The sequence below is a fragment of the Mauremys mutica genome, chromosome 5 (assembly GCF_020497125.1).
Source record: "Mauremys mutica isolate MM-2020 ecotype Southern chromosome 5, ASM2049712v1, whole genome shotgun sequence".
NCBI lineage: Eukaryota > Metazoa > Chordata > Testudines > Geoemydidae > Mauremys > Mauremys mutica.
Genome location: NC_059076.1, coordinates 82,738,788 through 82,754,326, shown reverse-complemented (window position 1 = coordinate 82,754,326; position 15,539 = coordinate 82,738,788). Strand labels below are relative to the sequence as shown.

At 36.7% G+C, this 15,539-nt stretch overlaps 1 protein-coding gene across 1 annotated transcript in view; it reads right to left on the bottom strand.

Annotated features, from left to right (window-relative positions):
* The window catches only part of TRAPPC11 (trafficking protein particle complex subunit 11), a 38,892-nt gene that overhangs the window by 18,256 nt on the left and 5,097 nt on the right, over window positions 1–15,539 (bottom strand). The window contains exons 6-15 of the mRNA XM_045017845.1: window positions 14,288–14,387; window positions 13,200–13,273; window positions 11,645–11,741; window positions 10,075–10,208; window positions 9,062–9,209; window positions 4,909–5,002; window positions 3,234–3,313; window positions 3,063–3,141; window positions 2,918–2,972; window positions 33–178 (exon numbers count right to left, since the gene is read on the bottom strand). Coding sequence (XP_044873780.1) covers window positions 33–178; window positions 2,918–2,972; window positions 3,063–3,141; window positions 3,234–3,313; window positions 4,909–5,002; window positions 9,062–9,209; window positions 10,075–10,208; window positions 11,645–11,741; window positions 13,200–13,273; window positions 14,288–14,387 — 1,007 coding nt within the window. The remainder of the gene's footprint in view (window positions 1–32; window positions 179–2,917; window positions 2,973–3,062; window positions 3,142–3,233; window positions 3,314–4,908; window positions 5,003–9,061; window positions 9,210–10,074; window positions 10,209–11,644; window positions 11,742–13,199; window positions 13,274–14,287; window positions 14,388–15,539) is intronic.

The following is a 15,539-nucleotide window of genomic DNA, read 5'->3' as shown; positions in this document are numbered from 1 at the left end:
ATAGGCATGAGATACACTTCTTTAAAGGATACCTCTACCCAACAGCTCTAGAGAGTAAGTAATGTAATCTTTTAAGTGTGCCATGAGGTAAGAACATTTGAGAGCTGTGGTCAATATGGAAGTAAGGAGAGTCCACCATCCTTCACTACGGTATTCACACATGACATAATCCAACAGCCTGGAAGAGGAAAAAAAGTGGGACAAGTGTATAATTAAGTAAAGTTATGGGTTATGTACTTGATATCCTTATATTGTGAACAATACTGAAGCCAACTCAAACCCACCTTTGTCTCCAAAACTCCCTCCCCCGAAAAAGCTTAATCAATTACAGATTTACCAATAGAGACTCAGACAAAGCTTCCCCACCCTTTTTTTATTATTATTTATAGCTGATCAAGAACCTTCTGTAAAATAGATGCATCATCTCCATTGGACAGTGAGCACCATTTTAAAAAAAGGATGTTTATTTCACTGTATTTACCTTTGTATAGACACAAAATGGTAAATGTTATGTTAAATGTAATAGCTGCAGTTAGTATTGTTTTGGTTTTTTAAATGGCACTTACTGCACAAACTTAAACCAATAGAGAAATATGTACTGTCTTGCTAGAATGAAGCACACACTTCAAACAAGAGATTCTCCAATCTCAGTTATCAGGAAGGAAACCAACCAACAGTAAAAGTTCTCAAATTGCCTTCCTTAACATTAAGTACAGAATTAAAAACAACAGCTGGAAAGAAATTAATTGTACCAATATAACTTGTAAAAACTTTCTTGTGTAGACAAGGCCTTCCAGAAAATGGTTTCCAGCCAAGCAGCAGCAGCAAAGATAGGACAAACTCACTCCCACCCAACCCACACTCTCTTGGAAGATCACATTCTGTTGTATTGACAACTTTAACTGGGAGTATTAAAATGATTAACATTAAGTAGCACAGGCATTAGCCCCTCGCACTTAGAAACAAAATTAAGAAGCTGAATGCACAACACTGATTTCATACAAGATTAAAAGTTAAATTTATAACTTTAATACACCCAGAACTTCTAAACTTCCAACGGCTTTTGTGTTTCCTGGATTTTAAATTGTTACCTGTGTAACCTTAAACGTTGCATTAACAGGTTTTATTTTTAATAAATAAAAAACTGCGTTTTTTACTTTTTAATATTAAATAGTGGGGCTGTCGATTAATCGCAGTTAACTCACATGATTAACTCAAAAAAATTAATCGCGAATTAATCGCACTGTTAAACAATATTATACCAATTGAAATTTATTAAATATTTTAAATGTTTTTCTACTTTTTCAAATATATTGATTTCTATTACAACACAGAATACAAAGTGTACAGTACTCACTTTATTTTTATTACAAATATTTGCACTGTAAAAACAACAAAAGAAACAGTATTTTTCAATTCACCTCATACAAGTACTGTAGTGCACTTACAAATGTAGATTTTTTGTTACATAACTGCACTCAAAAACAAAACAATGTAAAACTTCAGAGCCTACTTCTTGTTCAGCCAATCACTAAGAAAAAGTTTGTTTACATTTACATGAGACCATGCTGCTCGCTTATTATTTACAATGTCACTAGAAAGGGAGAACAGGCATTTGCATGGCACTTTTGTAGCTGGCACTGCAAGGTATTTACATGCCGGATGTGCTAAACATTCGTATGCTCCTTCATGCTTCCATCACCATTCCAGAGTACATGCTTCCATGCTGATGACACTTTTAAGACTTAAAAAAAAAAAAAGAGAACAACACTCAGATGCTGAAACTACAGAACCTGAACCACCAAAAGAGAAAAATCAACCTTCTGCTGGTGGGATTTGACTCAGATGAGGAAAATGAACATGCGTTAGTCTGCTCTGCTTTGGATCGTTATCAAGCAGAACCCGCCATCAGCATGGATGCATGTCCTCTGGAATGGTGGTTGAAGCATGAGGGTATATACTAATCTTTAGCGCATACGGCACTTAAACATCAGTGCCATGCAAACGCTTGTTTTCACTTTCAGGTGACATTGTAAAGAAAAAGCAGGCAGCATTACCTCCTGCAAATTGTAACCAAACTTATTTGAGCAATTGGCTGAAGTAGGAGTGAGTGGACTTCTAGGCTCTAAAGTTTTACATCATTTTATTTTTATTCGTTTATTTATTTAACGCAGGTTTTTTTGTACATAACTCTACATTTGTAAGTTGATAAAGAGATTGCACAATAATACTTGTATTGGTGAACTGAAGGATACTATTTCTTTTGTTTTTTACAGTGCAAATATTTGTAATAAAAAATAATAAAGTGAACACTGTATACTTTGTATTCTGTGTTGTAACTGAAATCAATATATTTGAAAATGTAGAAAACATCCAAAAATATTTAAATGGTCTATTATTGTTTAATTAATGTGATTAATTGTGATTAATTTTTTTAATTGCTTGACAGCCCTATTAAATAGCTATAACTACCTTCCCTAATTATTTAATTAAGTATAGACAAAACATTCTGAAAATTTTCTTTTAAGCTTTAGATTTAACTATTTTTTTTTCTTATGTCTTGAATGCTAAAGAAATCTGAAAGGAGTATGAGTAATTAAATTCTCTTTGCAACTATCACACAGTATATTCCAAATTTTAGGCTGCTCTTATTTGTCCCACTGGGTGATCTTTTATTTGTGGACCATTGGCTGAGAATTACTCTCTCTTTCAGGGGTAACTTCTGAAGTAGACCATACAATGGGTATGTAAGCGGGAATTAGTAATCTCAAATTCACTCCCAGAACTCCATGGGCATCACATCAAGGTAACTGAAGTCTCTTAAATGAATTTCCAACACCATCTCACAATTGATAAGGTCTATGTTCCAGATGAGAAAAATAATGCACTAAAGGAATCATTCATAAATAATACTTACTTCAGAGCTTTGGTGTAATCTTTAGCATAATAATATTCTTCGCCCATCTGAACCACTGAAAAGAACAAAGTCATATGTCTACAATGCAATACTTAAAATATTGTTGCAAAGATTTTCAAAGATTTGTTCGGTAATTGATACTTACTTAAGTGACTCTTCATCCTCGGACATTTGTATTTCTTGAACTGTGCTACAGCATTACTCAGCAACGTAATTATTAGCTCCTAATAGATAAATTAGCAGTAGTGATATAGCAATATTTATACTTCAAAAAAGTGTTAGAAAAATATAGAAATTACTTCTAAGATAAACTTACAGAGTGAGGAACATTTTTCTCTTTTAGTTGCAGGGCTAGAATTCCCACCTTCTCTTTTTCTGGATCAGAAAGATCAAAGCCTGCAAATGATAATGAAAAGTCCATTGAATTGGAATTTTGTCCAGTCCCAAAAGAAATTGCTGTTTTTTCACAACAAGATAAAAGTGTACATAAAGCGAGTTCTAACTCAGGCATATTTAGATTCTTCACATTGCCATCTCTTAGGCGAAAGAATGTTTATGTTTGGAGAACTCTGCTGTATTCTCTGTTCTATAAAGATAATTTTGGAACAAACGTTCTTTGAAACCAGCACTTTATTAATAATTTAAAAGTGAACTTAGATGTTTTAAAAAACAGACTTCTCAAAGATGCCTAGATCATTGGATAGAATACTAAAATTTTACAAATATATAAGACAAACTATTTGCTGGCTTCTAAGTAATGACTTCACAGTTGTGTTTCTCTACCAATAGTTGACAACATCTACACTTAAAGCAATGTAAGGAATGCTGCTCCCTGTTTATTTTATGCATTTATGAGGCTGTCAACTGTTGCAGGAAGACAGAACCCTGAATGCACATTTTAGTAGGAAACAAAAAGTTTTATTCACTTTTAAACTCCACTGATATTTATAATTTTGATTCAAGACTCAATATTTTAAATCACACAGTTAACCAACCAATTATATTCTCAAAATGATATCACTGTATTATGACTGGTAACACCAGAAGGAATCTGTTTTAAAGACATCAAAAGTTGCTATGCCTAAAGGTGCATCCAGGTGATCAATGAGAGAAAAATGTTGAATTCGACAGTGTGAGCATTTCTAAGTGCATAAACTCAATGTTCCACGGATGGTGAAAATATAATATATGGGCTTCCCAACTTTACAGCTAGTGATTCAGCTTTTCCCTTTAAATCTATTTTGATACCTGAAAAGGTGTTGCCGGAAGTGGCAGTTCTTGTCTGCCACAGTGAGGTGCTATTTACAATGGGATGAGTTTGCAGGCCTGATTTGTTTACATTAAGGCCTCCTTATGACACTCTGGCCCCTCTGTCTTTCTTGTGTGTCTCTCTCTGCCCCCAGTTTATGGTTCTTACTCTCTTGTTTCTCTTCTTATTGATTCTTACTTTTAGTCCAAGAGCATTTCTGGGGATATTATATGGGGACTTCACTCTCTCACATCTAGCTAGGACCATTATATTTGCCACGGTTTTAGAAAAGACATTAACAACAAAACAAAACAAAAAAACAAAAACAAAAAACATCAACACATATGCATAACCACAACCAGGAGAATAAAATGATCCGTAGAACTATCACTATTTTGTGTACCACTTATTTTATATTACACCAGTAACTAGTTTAAACACCTCTCTAGTTAGGTACAAGATATATTCATCTACATAGGAGAAAACTTACAGAAATAAGATTCTAGATGTACACTTTCCTGAATTACAGTTCAGATTTACACTGCCAAGTCAAAGGACAAATTAAGGACTTAGTCCTGTAATTGGTTCTGCAGGGCAGACCACTGCACCTATTCAGTCTCACTGAAGTCAGTTGGCTGTAAAGAGGTGCAGGGAATCTGCCAATCCAGAGCTAATTACAGGATCAGGACCTCAATCCCTTTGTCTGACCTCTGTAGGAATTAAAAACAGAAAAATTATTTACTTAGTATTCCCTGACGCCATGATCTCTGTCCATAAAAGTCAAGCACTCCAGTTTGAGTTTCCAGTGGATCCGGATTGGGATAGCTGACACAAGACTGTAAATGCAGCAAATATAGCCTTTTAAAAGGGTTCATATTTCAAAGATAACAGTGTTGAAGTAAATAAGCAAAAACATACACATTTAAAGAGCAAAAAGAGTAATATCAAGTTCTTAATGTATTTAACTTTTTCAACCATTTGTGTAAATTACTACTTACTAGGAAACCAGATAAGCAATTGAAAAGTGTAATACTGGCATATACAATTGAAATGATCATAGAGGAATTTTTAAAGTAAGGGGTAGGGGAAAGCTGACAGGTGCGGAGTTGCACATAGTTTGAATAGAGACATCCCTCTGGGAGGATTTATTAAAGGGGTTTCTCTGTATCCTAGCAAACAGAAGATGATAGAAGTTGATAAAGTACAGGTAGAAACTAAAGAGAAACAGTCAAATGAAAAAGGTTTCAGAGGGGTAGCTGTGTTAGTCTGTAGCAGCAAAAACAACAAAAGCTTATGCCCAAATAAATTTGTTAGTCTCTAAGATGCCACAAGGACTCCTTGTTGTTTTTTTCAAATGAAAAAGTCCCATTCAATTACATCACATGAAGGCAGACATTTATTTAAGTGGTTGTATTCAAATGCTAGAAGGCTAAATACTATGATGTGTGAACTTGAGAGTCTGGTATTAAATGAGGATACTGATATAGTAGGCATCACAGAAACTTGGTACAACAATGATAATCAATAGACTATGGTAATATCACGGTGCAAAATATATAGAAATGACAGTAGATCGTGCTGGTGGGGGAACGGCACTATATATGAAAGTAAGTATAGAGTTAAATATAGTAAAAATCTTAAATGACTCAAACAACCACAGAATCTCTATGGATAGAAATTCCATGCTTGAATAATGAGTGTAGCAGTAGGAATATATTACTGACCACAGTGAAATGCTCAGAGAGGCTACAAAAACAGAGAAAACCCAATAATAATGGAGGATTTCAACTACCCCCATAATAACTGGCTACATGTCACCTCACGATGGGATGCAGAGATAAAATTTCTAGACACGATTAATGACTGCTTCTTGGAGCAGCTAGTCCTGGAGCTCACAAGGGGAGAGGCAATTCTTGATTTAGTCCTAAGTTGCGCACAGGATCTGGACGAAGAGGTGAATATAGCTGAAGCATTAAGTAATAGCAACCATAATGTAATTAAATTTAATATCCTTGTAGAGAGGAAAATACCAAAGAAACCCCTTTTTAAATGCTGCTGTGGTGGGAATGACACAAAAATGAGGAAGCTAGTTAAACAGAAATTAAAAGGAACAGTCACAAGAGTGAAATGAAATGCCTGCAAGCAGCATGTAAACTATTTAAAACATCATAATAGAGGCTCAAACTAAATGTATATTCCAAATTAAAAAAAAACAGTAATGATCAAAACCAAGAAAATGCCACTTTGGCTAATCAGAGTGAAAGAGATGGTTAGAGGCAAAAAGGCATCTTTATAAATAAGAAGTCAAATCCCACTGAGGAAAACAAGCATAAACTCTGGCAAGTCAACCGTAAAAGTATAATTAGGTGGGCCACAACAAGAATTTGAAGAGCAACAAGTAAAAGACAAAAACTAACAGCAATTTTTTTTCAGTACATCAAAAGCAGGAAGGCTGCCACACAATCAGTGGACAAATCAAATGCTAAAGGAGCACTCAAGGAAGACAAGGCTGTTGCAGAAAAGCTAAATGAATTATTTGCGTTGATCTTCACTGCAAAGGATGTGAAGGAGATTCCTGCACCTGTGCCATTCTTTTTAGGTGATAAATCTAAGGAACTGCCTCAGATTGAGGTTTTGAGAAGGTTTTGGAACAAATTCATAATTTAAACAGTAATAAGTCACCAGAAGCAGATGGTAGTCACCCATGAGTTCTGAAGGAACTCAGATATGAAATTGCAGAACTATTAACTGTGGTATGAAACCTATTGCTTAAATCAGCCTCTGCGCCAGATGACAGGAGAATAGCTAATGTGATGTCAATTTTTAAAAAAGGCTCCAGAGGCTATCTTTACAGTTACAGGCCAGTAAGCCTAACTTCAGTAACGCGCAAACTGGTTGAAACCATAGTGAAGAACAGAATTACCAAAGACACAGATGGACACAATACACTGGAGAAGAGTCAACACTGCTTTTGTAAAGGGAAATTATGCCTCACCAATCTATTAGAATTCTCTGAGGGTGTCATCAAGCAGGTGGCCAAAGGTGATCTAGCTGATAGAGTGTACTGGACTTTCAGAAAGTCTTTGACAAGGTTCCTCATGAAAGGATCTTAAGCAAGCTAAGCAGTCATGGGATAAAAGGGAAGGTCCTCTTATGGATCAGTAACGGTTAAAAAGGTAGGAAACAAGGGGTAGGAATAAATGGTCAGTTTTCACAAAGAAGAGAGGTAAATAACAGGGTGTTGCAAGGATCTGTACTAGAATCAGTTCTGTTCAACATATTCGTAAATGATCTGGAAAAAGGGGTGAGCAATGAGGGGCAAAGATGGCAGATAAGATAAAAAATTACTCAAGATAGTTAAGTCCAAAGCTGACTGTGAAGAGTTACAAAGGGATCTCACAAAGCTGGGTGGCTGGGCAACAAAATGGCAGATAAAATTCAATGTTGGTATATGTAAAGAAATGCATATTGAAAAACATAGTCCCGGCAATACATATACATGAATGGGGTCTAAATGAGCTGTTACCACTCAAGAGAGATCTTGGAGTCATTGTGGATAGTACTCCGAAAACATCTGCTCAATGTGCAGTGGCAATCAAAATAGCTAACAGATTGGTAGTAACCATTAGAAAAAGGACAGATAATAAGACAGAAAATATAAATCCATGGTACACACACACACCTTGAATGCTGCATGCAGTTCTCGTCACTCCATCTCAAAGAAGATATATTAGAATTGGAAAAGGTACAGAGAATGGCAACCAAAAATGACGACTGGTATGGAACACCTTTTATATGAGGAGAGATTAAAATGACTGGAACAGTTTAATATAGAAAAGAGATGATTAAGGGAGAGATATGACACCATAAAACCATGAACGGTGTGGAGAAAGTGAATAAGGAAGTGTTTTTTACCCCTTCTCATAATACAAGAACAAGGGATCAGTCAATGACATTAATAGGCAGCAGGTTTAAAACAAATATAAAGAAGTACTTCTTCACACAATACACGGTCAACCTGTGGAACTCATTGCCGGGGATGTTGTGAAGGTGAAAAGTATAAATGGGTTAAAAAAAGAATTAGATAAGTTCATGGAGAATAGGTCTATCAATGGCTATTAGCCAATATGGTCAGGAATGCAATCACATATTCTGGGAGTACCTAAGCCTCTGACTGCCAGAAGCTGGTACTGGAAGATAGGTTGGAATTGTTCTGTTGTGTTCATTCCCTCTGAAGCATTTGCCACTAGCCACTGTCAGAAGATAGGATACTGGGCTAGATGCACAATTGGTTGTAATGGGTCAGACCATTCTTATGTTCTCAATTCAGTCTAATACTATAGCCTATTTACTTTTGTTTGTTTTTAGCATAACTTGTAATTGGTGTAAACTAATTACTTTTCCTTTTAAAGTCTGCACAATTATAGGCAGTTTTGTTTATTTTTTTAACTGGTTCCTAACAAGATTACCCAGCAGTGACAGGTAAGTAGCATCAGTAGGAATTCAGCATATTTTAAATGATTGACATATCAGTGTGAAAGTATAGTTTGGTATAATTATACATAAGTGTTCATAGCGGAATACAAACTGGCTCCTTTTTCCGACTTTTTCTGCCAGATAAGTGCTGAACAATTTAGAAACATTTAGAAAATATTTTACATAAAATCTGCTACATAACTAATTTTTTTTTTTTTTTTTTTTTTTTACAGTTCTGGTCGTTTGGGATAAAGTGATGATTAATTTATTCACTAATAGTCAATCCTTCCAAATACTGTACTAGGTATTGCTGCTCCTAGGTTGCTAATAAAGGCATATTGTTGGATTTAGCTTCATCTATACTAGACTGAAGCTTTAATAAAGATTTAGAACAAAAAGGTAGCTGATTGGCAACTTACGTCATGGTTACAGAGTACGTTGGCTAGTTGCTTCCGTTCCTGTGCATAGTATGCTGCCTGCTGGTAATAGAAACCTGGATTCTGGGTCTGAATTGCTGTCAAGCCTAGTTTAATAGCCTCATCAAACAAGTCTCCAAAGGCCTGAAATCTTTAAACACAACATTTTTTACCTGAATATTTACTATAAAAAGAAAGATTAAGCTTTAACTGTATGATATATGTGGCTATGGTTAAGTACAATACACAACAGATTTGAACTAAAGTGTCATTGTAAATTAAATTAAAGTTCATCCAAGGCTTTCATAGGTTTTTGAACCTCAATGACCCATTCCCCACAACTGCATTCATGTGGGTGCAGAACTGCCAGGGTCAGGGCCCAGCTATTTTGAAATAACTATACTGTTTTGTAAAATTTGTAGAGTTTTATTTCCATATGCATTCAGTGCTCATGACTGATGCTGACTGACAGCCCTGGAGACTGAAGTCCTCCCTTTACATGCAGAACAAATAAAGACTGGGCAATGACAATGAAAGCCTTCCTAACTCCTCCCCACTAACTTGAGGCAATCCCAATAAGCAGAACCCTCCTGCCCGCTCCCTCAGAGGACAGCAATCTTTACAGCTATGGCCTGCTGTCTACTGTATGTTTAAAACACAGTATAATGTTATGATAATATCTTTGTGAGGTTGGCATACATTATAAAATTTTAAATTCCTACTGAAGTCAGTTAGACAAAGCTTCTAACAACAACTGTAAAATCAGACTCTATATCTCACAGTATGCAACATGTTGAGTCCCACCAGTTATGAATTAGTCAGTTATTAATGCAAAGCACACTGACACAGGACAATTAAACTAATAAATGCCTAAGTATAGTACCTTTTAATATCTATTGCAACTCTTTCATGAAGGAAAATTCAGAATTTCACTGCTTCTCTAGACATAAAACAATTAACTTTGTGAAATGCTTATACATGAGCTACAATGGAAGTATTACTTAGCAAAAACATACTGTTTAGACATCCAGGCAGCATGCTCAAAAGCCAACTCTGCACTGCCTATTTTTTTCTTGCACAAGTCAATGTGCTTCCTGAACTGAGCAATTGCATCCAATGGGGTGTTATGCTGAAAACAGAGGCGACAAATCTACAGGAATCAAAATAAAAGAAAGACTTTAAAATCTTTAACAGTCTAATCATAGTTCAAATTTCTAAAAGTAAATCTAACATTAGAAATGTAGTAGGTAAAAGATAAAATCCCAAACAATTTAGAAATAAAAACAATTTAAAAATGAAGGTCAGATACACCACCTGATAGCATTTTATATGAAGCAAACAGGGTTCCGTGCCACATAGCCACATGGCCCTCCATATAAATTATGGCAAGAACTGAATGATTAGTCCTCTCCAGAAAAAAATAAATAAATAAAAAGGCACAGATCAAACTCACCTCAGAAGAGAGTGAACACCACACACACTCCCAGATCCAGCATGGAATTGCTGAGCTACTTGGGAGAGGAGGGATGGACAGTGCCAGATATCCTTTAGAGCAGGGGTCCCCAACCTTTTTAGGTCCAGGGACCAGTTTCGTTTGCCGGACCCTCCGCAGGCGTGCCTGCGGGAGGTCCAGCTGAGCCGCGGGACGAGCGCTCCCTCCGCAGTCGTGCCTGCGGGAGGTCCGCTGCTCTCGGGGCTCAGTTGGAGCTTCCGCAGGCACGCCTGCGGGAGGTCCACCGGCTCCAGTGGAGCTTCCGCAGGCGTGCCTGCGGAAGCTCCAGCTGAGCCCCGGGAGCAGCGGACCTCCCGCAGGCACGACTGCGGAGGGAGCGCTCGTCCCGCGGCTCAGCTGGACCTCCCGCAGGCATGCCTGCGGAAGCTCCACTGGGTCGGTTCGCGGCCCGGTTTCTAAGAGGCCGCGGACCGGTACCGGGCCGCGGACCGGGGGTTGGGGACCCCTGCTTTAGAGGCAGTGAACTTCCTCACAAAAACTATGAAGTCTGCAGTAATCCAAACGTGCTGGATATCCCTTTCAAGGGCCTGGCTGAGGACCAGCTCCAGTAATGTTTTTTTTTTTTTTTAATTGGTAGTTAGGAAGACACTTTGCTGACCCAAGGTCCTCTAAAGTCTGTTCCTCCAAAGGAAGAGCCATCCTTTCCTCAGGATTACTATTCCTTCTCTACCTTTTAAAACAGGAGATCATTAATCTATAGGCTACATGAACTTGTTTCTGTAAAGTGCTGTTTATTCCCACTGACTTTAAATGGGAATTGAGGAGGTGCTAAACTGTTCATGGGATTGAGCCCCATGTAAGCTCTAGACCTTTAAAAAACAAAACATAATTCTAAACACCTGAACCCAACTTCTACTGAGGAGGTATTTTCTCCTTGGAATTTGAAGTAACGTCCACAAACTGCAATTTAGGGGGACTGCAGCTGGGTAGTACTTTAGAGCTAGATAATGCTCTAAAAGCAATAATATAGGAGAAGTATTTTTAAAATTAAATCTTAACAGATTCTGAGTCCTTCAGATACCGTCATATTTTAAAATTTACAGGTTTGCTAAAGATTATAACAAATTTGTTACCTTGTAGTTTATAAATCCTGCCATGGTCTTGATTTCCAACATGTTCGTTTCATGAGCCCTCAATTCATGTACAAGATTATATGCAGTTCTGTAATTTCTAAATGTGAATGTTTACAAGTTAGGTGGGTTGGCATATCAAAACAAAACAAACTATTCAAAAAGAAAGAATCTGCATTCAATGAAAATAATTTTTCTGGTGAAAAGCTCATTGATAACAGTAACACATACAACTGACTCTGCATTCACAACATCCTCAAGCAAACTTTCTTTTCTATTTATTGGTCATGGCAAAACTTTCCTGCCTTTTTCCAATCAGCAATTTAGGGGTGATTTAAAAAGAAAAGAAAAGAAAAAACAAACCCAAACCTTGTGCTTTTTTGCTTCATTAATCTCTACCAACAGGCAGACTGAACACAAACTGCAATAGTCAAAAGAACACTACGATTACATGTTCCCAAAAGCACGTTAAAAATATTTCTGAAATACTAGTAAATCTTCAGATTTGATAAATAGTAGCACATATTCAGGGATGTAGCACAGAAGTCAGAAGCTGACTATTTTTTTTTTTTTTAAGTAACAAAATAGTAAATTAGAATATTTTGAAGTTTGGATTTAGTTACAGCTTTTGGTTTCAGAGATGCATCTAAAAATATCCAAAAGTGAAATTCAGAAATCTTCGCAGAACTTATCCATGGAATGCTTTTCCTTAGCAAGATATGCTAAGTAACACCACCTGAGGGTCAGCTCTAAGCATGCAACTGACTATGACGTCTATCCAACAAAAGCAATTAAGCACACACTCAACTTTAAACATGGAGTAGTCCACCAGTTGACTGGTTTGTTATTTTTTTTTTATTAGAAAGATGCTGACAAATAATGATAGTAAAGGTTGAGCTTACCTTTCCTATATTCCATTCACCTTAATAGAAATGTGACCTTTAACGCCCAATTGAGACCATTTAAATGCTGACATTAATAGGCAAATACATGCCTCTCCAAATTTTCATTAAAGAAAGTAACAAATAAACAAGGAATTAGATGCAAAAGTCATTTTAAGGCAACATTAAGGTTGCACAGCTTCACATCAAGGAAATTCAACAGTGAAGGCTCCAAGAGCAATTGTTGTGGGGCAGGATGGAGCGTGTGCATGTGTATGCATGTAGAGTATTTTCTATGCCCTTTGTCTTAAAGGTAGAGTTTAATTCATTGCTATTTAGGTCTTAATGTACTCCATAATGTACAACACATCAGTTAGTGTTGAAGTTGGAACCTTAACCTTTGTACTTCTAAAAGTTATTTTATATCAATGTAAATTTAGAAACATATTTGAAGTATGAAGAACACAAACTCCAGAAAATTCTTTGCATCAACATTTACTCTGAACAAAACATAGACTAACAAACGCATAATTCATTACACTGTAGAATGACCTCAAAATATTGATTGCTTGATTTGTTACAACTGCCCAAATATAAATTTAAGTTTTACAGTTCACTATCCCTGAAGCTATCAAAATAGTAAGAGAAGTCACTGTGAAAAAAGAAAGCTTACTTACTTTAGAGCATTCTGTGTATCCTGTTTCAGCTCACTGAAGAATGCTATTTTGAACTGATGTCTCACAAATAAAAGCTGCAAAACACAACCAATATTTTAATGGTACCAATAATCTAAATGGAGTACAAACATTTACAAAATTGGAATATATTTAATACTCAGAGAAATTACAGATAATTTAGTTGGAAGTATGCAGAATATAAGAAAGTGTATAGATATCACAGAAAACGATGAGTAGTTGTTTAATAGCATGACATACAGCTCTTTTGCTGAACCTAATGTATTGCTCCCACACCAAAAGAAAGGGAAACAGCCTTGTACTGTCCATCAGTGACCTTGAATAGACACCTTAAGGCTACATCTCATGGCTCTGAAGGCAATCTTGTCCTGTTTTCCGAAATAGAGGATAGTTGGTGGTTGCAACACTAATTCTTATGTCAAAACCAGTATTTGGTGAATTGAAAAGAAACAAATGAGAACCAAGTTAAGCCCAGAAGTCTGTGGTAAGCACCCTCTACAGCCTGAGCTAGAGCACTGCACAGAAAAATGAAACTTCCTTACAATTTCTCCCCTTTTGCAAAGTTTTAAAAATCTGCTTGACACGTCCTGTTTCAGAGAGGATATCCCAAAATACATTGATCCATGACATCCCAATATCAGAGATTGCAGCAAGACACCTGGAATTTGGTGTGTTGTTTTCTGGAATATTTCTGGCTGATTTGAGCTACCAAAAGAATTTCAGCACAGAAATTTTATTTTCAAAAAGTGAGTTGAAAACTTGTTTCTATGCTGAAATACACTACTACCACAAGTCTGACAAGTGGGAGTTTTCAGTATGTAACTCTGGATTTAATTCCACTGTCATTTTTTATTTGAAGTTCACCTTTAAAAGGTGAATTTCACTTTAGTTGATGTAAGGTAAGAAAAAGGACCATATCTAGGATAAAAGTGAAAAAGAAAAAAAAACGTGAAAATAATTTTGTTTTAACATTCTTATATTTAAAAAAAAATCCTATATATGATACACAGGATATATTATAAGTCACCTACAATTTTGGAATTATCTTATTTAAAAAGGAGTAGCATTACCTGATGTGTTGTTTTATTCAAGAATTCTTTATGAGATTTTACCCTTCTTATTTCTGTATAGTAGTAGGTCTGTGCATGCTCATAAAAAGCATTCTCTAATCTGTAAGAGAGAATTGCTCATCACTTTTTAAGCAAATAAAGAAGTTCTTTCAGTATATACAGGATCTAAAGTACTTTAAATTAGGCTATTTTTAACACTATTCCTTCTACAATCACTGTAAGCAAGCAAACAAACAAACAAACCCCAAAACAAAAACTTAGGTTACTGGTACCAATACAGGTACCAATTTAGGAAAGCACTAAATTAAAAAGTTCTTGTGATATTTGTTTTAACCTACATTATGTGCCTAGAATATTTTTCAGACAAGGTGGGTGAGGTAATATCTTTTATTGGACCAACTTCTGTTGATGAGAGAGACTTGCTTTTGAGCTACACAGAGCTCTTCAGGTTGGGAAAGGTACTCAGGCTTGCTTTACACCAAAGAGTTAGGTCGATATAAACTGCCTTATGTCGACCTAATTATGTCAGTGTCTACACTAGAATGCTGTTGCTGACGAAGTAAGTGGCCTGTTACACCGACATAACTCTACCTCCATGAGAGACTTAAGTTGGTGTAGTTAGGAAGTCACAGTGTCTGTTTAGACACTATTACTGACATCAGCAGTTGGCTAACATTCTTGTCAGTTTCATGGCTGCTTCTGGCTCAGAGCAGCAGCTGAAGCCATGAACTGACAAGAATGTCAATTTCACCGCTGGTACTCCGCCTGCTGTGAAACTGAGCCCAGGCTGGGCTCACAACTCCGGCTGTCATTCTGGGTGGGTTGGGGGCTCCTGCTGCCCCTGCTGCATAGCTGCCAGTGCTCCACTTCAGTCAGTGCAAGTGTTCCTGGCCAACAACAGCCAACTGATTTACTGCAGTGGTTGTAGGTCGACCTAAATTAGTTAACCAGCATTTTTCACTTACCGGAACCCCCCGTTCCCTCAACATGCCGGATAAAACAGCTTGTATTGTAGTTGGCATATACAGAAAAAGAATGAAGACACCTAATGAAGGCAGACAAGGAAAAAGCAAACACTTGCCTAGCAGTAGCTTCAATCTCCCTTAACCAACAGGGCTAGATGTACTATACAAGTGTGTAAAAAGACCCAGAGTGAACCAAAGGCAGTCTTTGGGTTTCCTGACACTGTCTCCCAGAAGTCCATTTAGTAGCAGGTTTTATGGCCTACTTAGAGGGAAGGTGCCAATCATAA